This window comes from Apostichopus japonicus, chromosome 12 (assembly GCF_037975245.1).
Source record: "Apostichopus japonicus isolate 1M-3 chromosome 12, ASM3797524v1, whole genome shotgun sequence".
Taxonomy (NCBI): Eukaryota; Metazoa; Echinodermata; class Holothuroidea; order Aspidochirotida; family Stichopodidae; genus Apostichopus; species Apostichopus japonicus.
Genome location: NC_092572.1, coordinates 7,371,059 through 7,384,461, shown reverse-complemented (window position 1 = coordinate 7,384,461; position 13,403 = coordinate 7,371,059). Strand labels below are relative to the sequence as shown.

Here is a 13,403-nt window from a genome sequence, read left to right as displayed (position 1 = left end):
AAATAGTCATACCAACGCCATCTTCCGTACTGGTAAGAGCAAATTACTAAAAATCCTAATGTGTAAATGCATTTGAGTCACTTCGTCCGATTAACTTCAAATGTAACATGTTTGGTTTTGATGAGGTTAAATGCCAGTGGTTTGATATTAAAAAAAAAACATTTTTATCATGTCATATAAAAATAACCTTTTCATATTTTAATTTAAGTATGTTTTATTTAATAATACTAATTTATTCTTATATAGCGTCTCCTATCGATATATGATCTCAAAGCACTGCACAATAATACCAAAAATTGATACAGCGATAAAATAAAATATTAAAAGAGCAATGAGATAGTCCACATCGAACAAATGACACAGAAAGCGAGGGAATCCACTGCTACTAAAATAAAAATGATTAACTATATAAAAGCAGCAGGACAATAACCATATAATGCATTAAGCCTTAAATGTGAAATGGTTTCCACAAATGGTGTGATTTCAGAAGTGATTTATATACAATTAATGATGATGCTGTCCTAATGTCATTTGGTAGAGCATTCCATAGATAAGTTACAAAGTATAAACAAAAGATCGTGCAGCAGACGTTTTCTGGACGAAGCCGTCAGGCAATAGCCGGACCTCCACAGACTGCCTGTTCCTGTGTCGGGTACGATTGGGAATCTGCAAAGGCCCGGGAAGGGCCGGACGACTGACTAGAGTGCTGAGATGGTCAGGGCAGTGTCATTTATAATCTTGTGTGTGATGACTATAGACTTGAATTCAATACACTCTTTGTGATTGTCCATAGAATCTAGGATGTCATTTCTTACACGGAGCAACTCAGTTTCTAGACTTAGTATAGTAAATCAGTTGCTTTTCATTGGTAATCGATGTGTTGCTGTACGTGGTGCTGGCTTGGTGCTGGAAAACGGGACGAGATGAGCGCATGAACCAGTTTCTCAGTATTTGCTTTATCACGGTAACGACGTGCCTTGACAATTCTGCTGATGGCAAATGACGCCCTCCTACACACAATATGTATGTGACTGCTCAACTGGCAAGACAACTATCAAGTAGCACATCAAGATTGCGAACTTCTTTTGATGTAGACATTTTAGTGTTGCCGATTTTGATGTTACATTGACAACGTTCTTGGCAAATCGCGATGTGACATGGAGTAACTCGGGTTTAGAGTCAATCAACATGAGTTTGTTACCCGCCATCCAAAAGCAAATATCCGAAACGCAATTCTCAAGTTTGGTCACAGTTCTATTGCGATTTGATAGTGTAATCACCACGTATAGGTGTGCAGTGGCGTAGCCGGAGGGGGCCAGGGGGCAATGCCCCCAAATTCGCTTTGTGCTACAGTCTTGCCCCCCCCCCACCCGGCCCCCAATGAAATCCAGTGATGTATTCAAAATACTTCTTTTTTATTTTTTTTTTCGAGTTCTAATCACAAGTATTCATACCTCAGGGCTCATGTTCATACTTCGCATAAGGTCAGAACTTGGTAATCAGACCGAGATATTACACATTTTGGGCCTTCATCATACCCACATACGAAGACCGTTGATCAATATCGTCCTACAGAATAAGCGCCAATAATTTGGCCGGTTGTTTAACCATTACAAACTAGCGCTAGCAACCCATGTGTATTTCCAGCGACCAATGATGCCACTCGTGGTAATTCTTGCCATCAACCATCACGGTGTGCCCCCTTGCCCCCCAACAAAAGTATGCAGGCTACGCCACTGGCTGTGGGTCATCTGCGTAGGAGATACTGGACAGGCTATGCCTAATAATGATTACCTAGATTGGTGAAGAATAAAGTACAAACATTTCAGGGCCGACAACTGAACCTCGAGGGAAACCCAATTTAAGTTCAGTTGGGTCGGAAACCTCGCCGTTGACAATTACGGAATGTTTTCTGTTCTTTAGATATGACGCAAACCAATTGTGAGCCTTTCCGGAGACACCGTATCTTGATTGCAATCTTTCAAGCAGAATATCAAGATCCACTGTGTCAAATGCTGCGGATAAGTCAAGTAGAATAAGGATAGCTTCTCCATGATTATCCACAGCACAAAACAAATCGTTGGTTACACGAAGCAATGCAGTCTCTACGCTGTGGCACTGACGATAGGCAGATTGCCTTTTGTTGTAGAGTTCATTATCTTTGTTGTATGCTTGGAGCTGACATATGGCGGCACGCTCGATAACCTTCCCAAGGAAAGGGAGGTTTGATACTAGACAGAAGTTCTTTAAGTCCTCAACGTGATACTAGAGGTTCGCAGAGATGCATTTACAATCGTAGTAATTGATGGCAGCAGTTCAGATAAGTACTGTTTAATAACACTCGCTGGCAGAGTATCAAGGGAACAAGCTTTTACGCGCGACTTTTTGATATTGTTGAGGATTTCATTACAACTCAGCTGTTGAAAGTGATCAAAGTTACTCTGGCACGCAGGAAACAGGGAAGTTATCCTAACTTGTTGCGGTACTAGCCTCGGCTATAGTTAGTAGTAGAAATAGTAGCCTACATAGAGAGTAACCTTGGTATAGCCCTGGTATGGCTTGTGCTTGGCTTGACGTGTTTAGACTAATATCGGTAGCTTACCGATTTCTGTCTTTCTTTATTTACTGGCGTAGTACTTCTTGTACTCTCTAAGGCCAGATCTTGTCTCTGTTTTGAAATGTCGGTGAAATACTGATAATCTTATGTTATATTTAATGTTGAACCCTTCATGCCTTGGTATGGTTAGTCTATCCTGAGCTCCTCATTGTTGCAGTATCTAGAACTTCTCCAAATTCTTTGCGAAAGTTTGTGGTGATTTCAGCCTGATGACTACTTAAATATTTCCATACATGAACTGACTGGTGATACTGCAGTTCTTCAACCATGTATTTTGTTGAAATGGTCTAATATCAACCGAATTCCCAGAAATATTGCCAAAACACTTCATCTTTCATTCCGTTTTCACATTAAGAGATTACATGTTTGAAAATCCAATGTTTACGTCGGAACTTAACGTACGCGCCCTCTGATTGCTTGAAAAAGTGTAACCTGCCGAATTCCTCTTAAACAATTAATTTGATTGGTCAAAATCCGCCTTTTTTCTTATTTTTCTCCACAATATCTTCCCGCCAACGGGATCGCCCAAGTTTATCAGTAGTTACACCTTCACTCTGAGGTGGGTCACAAAACTGACGCAAGGAAGGCCATGCCCCATAGTCTATAACTATCATTTAACCTGAATATGTGAGTCCTGATGTTGCGTATGCATACGATATGCTTACGCCGGGTTTTATATCGTCAGCAGTTTTAGTAGTATCATGTATTCAATTATTCGTGGACTTCATTATTATCATCGTGTAAAATGATTTTATAATTGTGTAAACTTGGTATATTATGGCATATCTTCTGTATATTATGATGTAACTTTATATTACTAGCATATGATATCACATTTTCATCGTCAGTTTTGGTCCTTTTACGTTCCATAACAATTGCACTGTATAGCTCGATTGCACTTTATCTATTTATTTTGTTGAGATTTAACGGTATCCTCCACATCAGTCTTATTGCCAAAGCGATTCTATTCTCTTACTGAGGGGTACGTTTGGGGTATTTAAGTTGCTGGGTTACTTCAGAAGTGGATCTGAGCTACTTTTCAATTAGCCTCAATATGCATGCTTTATTGCCCCCCCCCCCCCCAGTTGATAAAATAGATTCATGGTCGATACGAGCTTGTTAACCTATGGCATGTATAGTTATATACGAAAGAGCGTCCACCTGTATTGCTATTTTACGTAGAGTCTTAACATTAGACAATGAAGTGCCCAATTATTTTTCCATGGGAAAAATTTTTTGTTCATGAGTAGTCAGATATAGCATGTCAATCAAGTCTCACATTACATAAAAAAAAAAAAAACATTGGATACTATCAGCGGTGTCCTCCACAAAAACAAAGTTTAAGTGTACCAATAGCAAAGACATCACAAAACCACACATCCTGCTACTGATTTTAACACTAATTTTGCCACCTGGTTCCTTCATTATCCAGTTTCATTAGTTCACATGTTTCATTCTCCTGTGTATGTAGACAGTCGGAATCCATCAATGTTATTCTTTCTTGAGCCCGAATGTGAAGTTTCTAGGTTGGCCTATTCATCTCTCAGCCCTTCAAAGTTTCTTGTTTTCATAACCTCCGTTTTATAATTATTAGGAAATTATCTAATACATTACTACCCAGTTGACTCTAAGCTTTAGCTTCTCATTTTAAAATGGATTTTCTCCAGATTGTTACAAAGTTGCCAATGTTATACCACTCTTCAAAGAGGGTGATGAAAGTTTAATTACCAATTTCCGTCCTATCTTTATCTTGCCATTATTTTATTCAAAAAATTAGTACTATTAATGCACAATCGTTTAAATGTCTTTCTTATTAAGTGCGACATCCTCATGGCACTATTGTTTTGGGCATGGGATTCCACAAGCTTACACTACCCGACGTAATTGATAACATCTACAATGCATTCGATGTCAGGAAAAGTGTATAGTCTTTCTTAACCTTTTGATACCATCACATTTTGTTTTCCATCTTGGTAGGAGGATCTCTTTCATCGTTTTCCATTTATTTGTCCACCACACAGCGCTTCACAGTAATAGACAATATAACGCTCTCCCTGTTTAGTGTGAAGTACCACAAGGTTCCATCTTGTGATCACCCAGGCTGATACATTATTCACATATAAATAAACTATGATCTTTAAATCTCGATAGAAAAAAATTACATGATTTTCATTTGTTTTAGTAAAATACGGATATCGATGTCAGTATGAATGGTACTTTACTCCAAAATATTAATAACGCAAGGTCTCTGTGCGTTATTATTGATTCCAATCTATCCTGTAGTGATCATATCATGTAGGCCCTAACCATTCCTTATACTCCCTCATTTTTTAACATACTTCAGCTGAAAAGACTTTTCTGGTAAGAACTGTTATTTGAAAACTCCCTGTCAATACCATACCCCTACCTCGAGGTTGTTCTATCAATAATGTTAACAGTTCACTCTTTTTCTTTTTTATTGGGGATGGAATAGGAAAGGGGTTGTCCTATTATTTGTACTGTTTCCAAATGTTTACTTTCTTTTTCTTGTTCTGGGAACGATCTAATGGTCAAGTTCACTTCCTATCATATTTCCACTAGTTGTTCTTAGTATACTGCGTTTGCTATGTATTGTGTAAAAAAGAATAAACGAACTGAACAATTAGAAGAAATGATTTTTACAACTCTGCCACTCCCCTATTGGTGAACACATCAGTATTTTTAATTTATTAAGATTAATTTTTGTTTCTAAATTTTCAAATTCCCACCAATACTGAGCTAGTATATTATATAGAAATATGGCTTGACCAGGTATATTCATGGCTCAATGCCCTTGCCAACGGTTCTGCATGTTACTGTTCTCACAAGATATTGGCATGTGGAAAGATCAGAATGCTTATAAGTGATTTAACATGGCTTAAAAAGTTTTATTTCCATTCTTTTTCGAAGTTGCTTACTTTTCATGAAGTGTATTTTATGCAAAATAAATACATTTATACAATATATAAAGCTCAAATGACATGAAGATTCTTGCGAAGGTCTTCTGTGAAAAGGGAACTAAGCTATCGTCCCTTTCCGCAATAACATCTATGCATACATAGACTTGTCTGTTCTATATGATGTCACACTTTGGGATAAAAATGTATATGAAGCAAATTATTCTTTTCCAAACAACGATGAACATTTTGATACCATAGAAGAACGTAACCATTATTTAGAGCCGTTTTTATTTAACTAGATAAAAATGGGAATTTTCGTACCCCTGGGACCTTAGTCAGTAATACTTGGCAGTGGAATGAAAAGCACAAAATATAACACAATGAAAGTATGACGCTAGATAGTTTAAGTTGCAGTAATGGAAAAAGTACCAATCTACCATGACTATAAAGCGGATTAAGGAGCAAAGAATAGAAAGAACGGATTCCATATGTTTGTAGAACTAGTAGTTTTTTAGAGGTCCAAATTCTTGTTAAGGTCCGAGTTCTTTTCGATTACGTCCAGTTACGGAATTGAAGTTCGATGCAATTAAAATACATTTAATACGCCTTGTATTTGCCATGATTGATTCGTTCCACAAACGTCTAATACACCAATTAACGTTACTCGTTAGTAATACACTAATAGTATGTACTGGTTGCAACTAATTAACCTATGATTTGCCCGCGTTAGACAGGTAAAGAATATTTGTATACGTCTATTAAGAGCTCGTTCTTCTTCTTTTTGGAGGTTGTGATTAGCATTTATTGTTACGTGTAAAGGAAATTAATAAAACGCATAGCTCAGTTATACATTTAGTATTATAGGCTTAGTAAATCAATGTGCGTATAAAAGGCGGTTTGTTATTGTTCGACGTTACGTGATAAAGATGATTTGATTAGGTGACTTTAAATAAGAATAAGAAGGTGACCTGTGCATGCATAATTGTTTGGGCCAACAAAAATTTCAAATTTTACGAAAAGTTTAAATACCCGTTAATGAGGGTTCGCAAAGGAAACAGTCCTATCACAGAAGTGAATGTGACAATGGAATGTTAACAAAATGGAAGAGCACGGTCACTACACATGTAATCTTCACAGTCAAACTATCCGTTGTCTTCAGCGACGACGCAGTGGACGGTTCAACATTATCTCGTTCCGTTATCGCCACATCGGACCAGGCGACACTAGTTACGCAGTTTTCTGAGTAAAATAAGAGCATGGGTAGAATCGTAATCAACTGTTTAGTACTGTAAAATACGACAACATTGTGACAACATTGTACAACAACATAGCAACACGACTATGGGCGAAAGCTAATTGGATGATGTCAATAAAAAACATTTTGTTTGTATATTAATGAAATGACAGAAATTGTAATCAGAAACTTACCTTTTACAATGACATCTCTGCGGAACGGAAACATTACCGCAGGTTCTCCAACAGCTATACACGTTAGTGGCACGTTAAAATTACAAACTTTTCTGTCAACGGTATAATTGAACACAAGAGTAACATCATAGTTATTGCCGTTTGTCTCTGTTATTGTTTCGATGTTTGAAAAGTTTATAAGATCCGGTGCTGTTGTGTACGGTTGCAGAGTAACCTTTGGAAACACATTTAAAACCTTGCAGACTATTTTGCCTTTATGTCTACGTTTTAGGCAGCGGTACATTGTATCATGGCAACCGTCTATTCTGATGTACGGTGGAGATGGAGGAACTACAAGAAATCATAAAAATTAACGGAGACCGAATAAACGTATGTTAAACAATCGAATTCCAATACGTTGCAATGTTAATTCTAAAGAAGGATGTAACGATTTCATTCTGTAACGAAATTGATTCTACAAACTAAAAACTAATTCATGGAGGTCAACAGATGAAATTGTATGTTTACGTTCTTCATAAAACCACTTTCAACTGACGGAAGATGCTCATCAAAAATAAACTGGATAATGAATGACACAGTGAATAAAGGATTTCAGTTGTGGAGTACTACATAAATTGAGTCTGACTTTAGTATATTAACATGATATCACTGTAATAAATAACTGACGAGCAATCCCAAATCAAGCCGATATGTAGGCCTAATGCTGTCAGCGACAAATATTACATTTCTCACAGTGCCATTGTTGCTAGTCTCTGTGGTATGTAGAGGCAAACATAATTTTGTCACCATTTTAAGATTCAGAGCATTTAACTTTAAAATAATTGCTTGCATGATATGACCTTTCATGGCACCATGAAAGGTCTGCTTAACTGTGGTATCGATAAAACGGACTGTCTTGTAATGGGATCTTGGCAAGGGCGGCGGAACCGGGGGGCACAGGGGGCACGTGCCCCCCCCCCACTTTTCCTCAGGTTAAAAATGTGCCCTTTTTCTTCATAAAAATTGAGGTGTTTCAAGTTAGCAAGAGGCCAGGGAACCAGAATGAACACTCGGGAAGGGCAGTTTCCGGCCATCTGAGGGGTTTTTAAAACTAAACATTTTCTTGTACGCTCCTCGCCAACCGATGGTGGCGCTCCGCTCAGATAGTCGTGACTACAACTTTGCAAATTCTGGCTACGCCCCTGACTTTTAGTGAATTTCTGTGGGTCAAACTCAAAGCTATTTCGAATGAAAAAAAAATTGGTTAACAAATTAACAAGAAATAAACTCTAATTCGGAAGATCCCTATATTAGCAACTAGCATGATTTCACCTAATTTTGTCTCAAAAGAAAACTTGTTCCTTGTTTCCCAATTTGCACATTGGATATTGCAGTGCTAGTATGCACATTTTCCTTGGGGTGGGGGGAGGTTGATGGAATGATGTGTATACGCAAATAAGATAATACAATAAGAGTTATAAAGGGTACTAAATATAAGGCTGCATCAGTCCAATCGAATTTCTGCAAAGTGCCCTTTGATGTCGGTGCCCCCCCCCCCCCAGATTGAAAGTGCTTCCGCCGCCCTTGGATCTTGGGGCCCTCCCTAGGAAAACATCAACTTTAAGACGTCAAGTGGTCCGTTCCGAAGCATATATTATTTAGACTATAATAAATGTATAATTGTTGTGCTGTGTTTAGACATCCTTTAGAAGTTTTGCTTGAGGTACAACCATAACAATACTCTTGTTCCGCATCTGAAAGAGGCCCTATTTGCTCCAGTGAGAACGCTTCATAAATCGGAATGAAATCATAATAATGGGAAATGCAACTATTTACATTCTATGTTCCGCAAGTTGTCAATTGTTTACTTAGGCAACGACCAAAATGGGGTACGCCTCTTGCAATCTCCCCCACCCACACCTCCCTAGTTTAAATCTGCCACTGCCTCCGTGCTGTAAAGACAAATAGGCCATCCTGTATAAAAAACAATGGTTATCTAGTTTTCTTTTCCCATTTTTTGCCGGCACCTGCCAGCACCACACCCCCCCTCCCACGGCACCTCTGGCCACTGCGCTCATGCATACCGATTATACGTTACATATTTGTGTAAAACTAATAGTAGTGTTTTTAAGATAACTTCTCTATTCTCAATTCAGTCGTTACCATGTTGGTATAGGATAGTCCTATCTTAATACAATGAAAAGACATCTCACCTATTACAAAGATAGAGTATGCAGTTGCAGCTTCTCTTCCATTGACGTTTGAGAAACACATATAGATAGTTCCGTGATCTCTCTGCGTTACATCTCGAACTGTAATATCTCCAGTGTGATCATCGAACATTAATTTGGCCTTTGAATAGCGTTGTCGATGATTTTTGATGTAATAGGAATGGGCAATTTCCTTAAGCGTAGAGAATGAATGCCCTAATTTCCAAAGAACAGTTGCAGCTGTCAAATTTTCAGATTTGTGACAAGATAGATTGGCGCTTCCATACAATAACAAAGTCACTTGTTCTATTTGAACGCCTTCAAACTTACTTGTTATTTGATTGTTATGAATTACAATGAATGACTCAACAGTTGCCGGTGAGAGAGGAGGACCAGAAGCCCGGCATGAATACATATCAAAGAGGTTGGATGACTCAGAAATCAGCAAATTTGTTCTTGTACTATACAACTGATTATTTTCAACTGATACAACTTGTGTGGTATTGAGCTCAATGATTCCGTTTGAAACCCAAGTAAACCATCTTACGTCAACTGCTGGTCTTGTTTTGTGGAAACTACATGATAGTTCTACTCTGTCGTGCACAGTCTTCATGCAGTGGTCACGTATTCCACAAAGATTGATATATGGATGTTTTTGATCAGACGTAGCTGTAAGAAAGAAATTTTTGCTATTTGATTGCGAATAAATGTAGGACGAAGGAATTATTTGGTATAAAATGCGTTGAAAATGGAATTACATTGTTCTTTAATAGCTTTATTTACTTACCAGATTTAGCGCATCCAAAACATGTGTAACGCACAATTTTGTTTTACGAATTTGAAATTAATGAGACAGGCAGTTAGTACTCTGATTCAAACGATTTGCTAACCGTACATCATGCTATGCCTGAAATATACACGCCAGACCATTGGAGTAGATCCCCAACAATTGACTAGAGGGGATGGCCAATGTTATCACCCTCATCCCCCCTTCACCTCCCCCCCCCCAGTATTATGAATATCAGTTTGCAAGAAAGTACATTTTTCTCCATATGAAAAATAATGATTAATTTAGAAAGTGTTCATTTAAAGTTTGAAACAAGGTTACAAGATCGGGGAATGGGGATGTATCTCCCAACATTTGACTGAGGGCATGGCCCATCTAATCATGTCCTCCATGTTATACTTAGATCCTAAACATTTTTATATCGTTAGATAGCTAACAAATCGTAAATACTGTAATGTACATGGGCATGTCGCTCAACTCACCTGTTGCATGCATGATGAACTTAGCCCTCTTAACAGATGCAGTACGGTTAATAACATCAACCTGGTATTGTCCTTCATCATCGACGGCGACATTGTTAATAACCAATGCCCCGTTCTCAAGAATATCAAAATGTCCCGAGTTGTAGGCGTTCCCTCCTTTCTCGCCATTGTCAATAAAAGCAGTTGACGACTGGATGTCATCCAATGAATGTGACCAAAAGATTGACAGAAAGCCTGGCGGTATATTGCAATGGACGAAAGGTTTTTATATTTTTCATGAACAGCACATCTAGATACAAACGGGATGACAACTATTACTGTTTACCGAAGAAATCGAGATTCAGAAAGTTTAGAGAGGCCCCTGACTTTTGGCGTGAGAAAGACAAGCTTAAGTAATTCCATTAGATGGTTTAGCAATGGACACCGTGTCAATCAAGGGCCCAGGTTTACCATTCGAACGATCCACGGAGCTGGTATCTATACTTTACACAGATACACAAGAAAAAAAACGAAGTTGGTTTATCAATATTCGGGTATATTTGGCAGGTAAGAATTTAACCTATCAATTCATCCATTCAATGCTAACATCAAAGTAACTCCTGAATAAATAATGTCATAGGGTTGAAGGAAATACCGATTTTGAAGAAACTACGAGATATTCTTAAAATGCAGTTAAACATTCATCCCAGTGACGTATAATAATGACTTAAAGTAGAGAAGAAGTATATGGTCGTAGTTAAAACGGGCTGATACTTGGTGAAACGTTGAGTTTGACTTGTGTTGTAACTTTGTGTCATTTCAAAGTTGGGCGAGGGGACAAGTGCAAAATGTCCACCATTTTCCCCTAGCTGACGATATGAGGTTGGGAGCATCCCCCTCCCTAAACACTACCCCACTTTGCGAACGCCATTACAAGTCATGTAAATATGTCACACAATTGCATGTGTTTAGCCGTATCTAGCAGTATATGTTATTAACTGTCGTTCTTTCACATTCACCTTTATGCAAAGGCAAAGCTAGAAAGACGTTTATATAATGTTTCAAAAACCTCAAAATTGCAAATATAATGACATGAGGTAAGAGAGAATTCCAAATCTTCGGTGAGGAAGCACGATATGGACAATAATGCTTTAAGTTAGCAATTTTATGGTTTTCCAAAATGGTAACACGATATATTGCATGCCTCATTTCGTGAATTTTGATGGGTTTCGTTTAGAGAAATAAGCTCGATTATGTCTTGTACAATCAAAGCACCGAGCTAGAATCCAAAACTACAGTATCAAATATTTCCCCGAAAGCTGACGCGTGCGGTATTGAAGAACTTAGCATGCATATACTCCGGATGTGTGACATAATGTATTCACTTTGGCTTCGGCTTAGTGTGCAACGTTTGTGTATACTGACGTGTTGGACGAATCTAACCGTAATACAGTAGTTACCGACTTTGCGTTCCGCGTTATAGTCATTGTCGATTTGCAATCCCCGGTTCCCCTCACAATTGTGTAAGGTCGGTAAGACTGACTCCATCGTTTTCCCTTTCGGGAAACCAACAAGATTAGAGAAGACGGTGTACCCATCGTATTATGTTACTACGTGCAGGTATATGCACAACTATGGTTGTAGTTCCACAAATAACTTACTTAGGCCCTATAATACACTATAGTTAGATTGTAAGATTGGTCATGGCGAAGGAGCGACGAACCCGGTGAGCGTCCGCCTTAAATGACCGAAGGGGAGATCTCTGAAGTGGCACAATCTTGCTTGGCAGAACCAAGGGTGAACCCCCTTCAATTAATTAATTGACTGCTTTTTGAACGGCTAAGACATTAGCAGATGGTAACATAATACTACTATTATGTAAATCTCCTCACTTTTCCGATCAGTGTGTCTCAGAGGTGAAATTGAAAACCAAGGAAGTTGCAGCGACACTGTACCATGTCTCTGTGTTAATGGAGGTATCTGCGGCAGCATCACGACACCCATATGCCAATGTCCACCGTGCTTTAGAGGAATCTATTGCGAACATAGTAAGTTTGCATTCTGCATGAATGTACTACGTCATTCTTTAAAGAATAACACGAGAAAGAAATGTGTTCGTGGTTACCATGAATGCGTCCAAAGAGGAAACGAAAACCGGAGGAATTGGGAGTAGAAAAGGAGGTCTTACAATTACTGTCCCTAACCAAGGAGTTCGTTGGTTCTTGTTTGTTCTAATCCAATTGTTATCATTACAATAATAAAACAATAGAAGAATGTTGAAATGTCTTTTCATTTTCATCCGATATTTTTATTTTTTCGTAAACAACTCCAGACGCTCTCACTGAAGATCCGTTCGCCATTGCTGAAAGTAAGGACATCAAATGTGGCGACTTACCGAACGGAAACAGAAGGTGTAAAGGTTACCTATTCTGTCTCGGTGGTAACTATGGTTGCAGCTGCGGCTGTGGATGGCAAGGAACTAATTGTGATACCCGTAGGTTAACAATTGACTGCTTTTATTCTTTTGGGGTGGAGGGGGACTTTAAGCTGTTACAGTACTAATCAAATTCCGTTACACTTTGGACTACTTTTCTCAGTTGACTATCGTGTTTGAGATCCACCTTTCCTTAAATATAGACTTAATTTTTGTTAGTTTAACAAAACGCCTTGAATGATTCGATTATGATTCAAACCAATTTTCATCCGATAAAAGTTTTGAATGAACAAAAGCTCATGCGAACATTGATTCAATTTTTATCTTTTTATTATTTGAAAAGAAAGCTAAACATTCTGTAAAATATCAACAACAAGAGCTGTCACTTAATAAAGAATGTCATCACGTGAGCATTGACGTCCGCAGAAAAAGTCAATAGGGGGATGGGGGGAGGTCTGGAGCAAGCAAACTTCAGGTTTTCTAAAACTCGTAAATCGTTCAAGAAATCTAATCGTCAACCCACTCTAAATTTTTCTGAAAGAAATCTAATTTAATTGGTAAGCTATAAT

At 38.3% G+C, this 13,403-nt stretch overlaps 1 protein-coding gene across 1 annotated transcript; it reads right to left on the bottom strand.

Moving 5' to 3' along the window:
* Window positions 1-6,142: 6,142 nt before the first annotated feature.
* Window positions 6,143-10,675, bottom strand: LOC139977589 (uncharacterized). Its single transcript, XM_071986988.1, has 4 exons — window positions 10,422-10,675; window positions 9,156-9,821; window positions 6,964-7,293; window positions 6,143-6,774 (listed from the first exon to the last, which is right to left on the bottom strand). Exons 1-4 carry the CDS (start codon window positions 10,432-10,434, stop codon window positions 6,599-6,601), a joined length of 1,185 nt encoding a protein of 394 aa, XP_071843089.1. The 5' UTR covers window positions 10,435-10,675; the 3' UTR covers window positions 6,143-6,598.
* Between the last annotated feature and the right edge of the window lie 2,728 nt (window positions 10,676-13,403).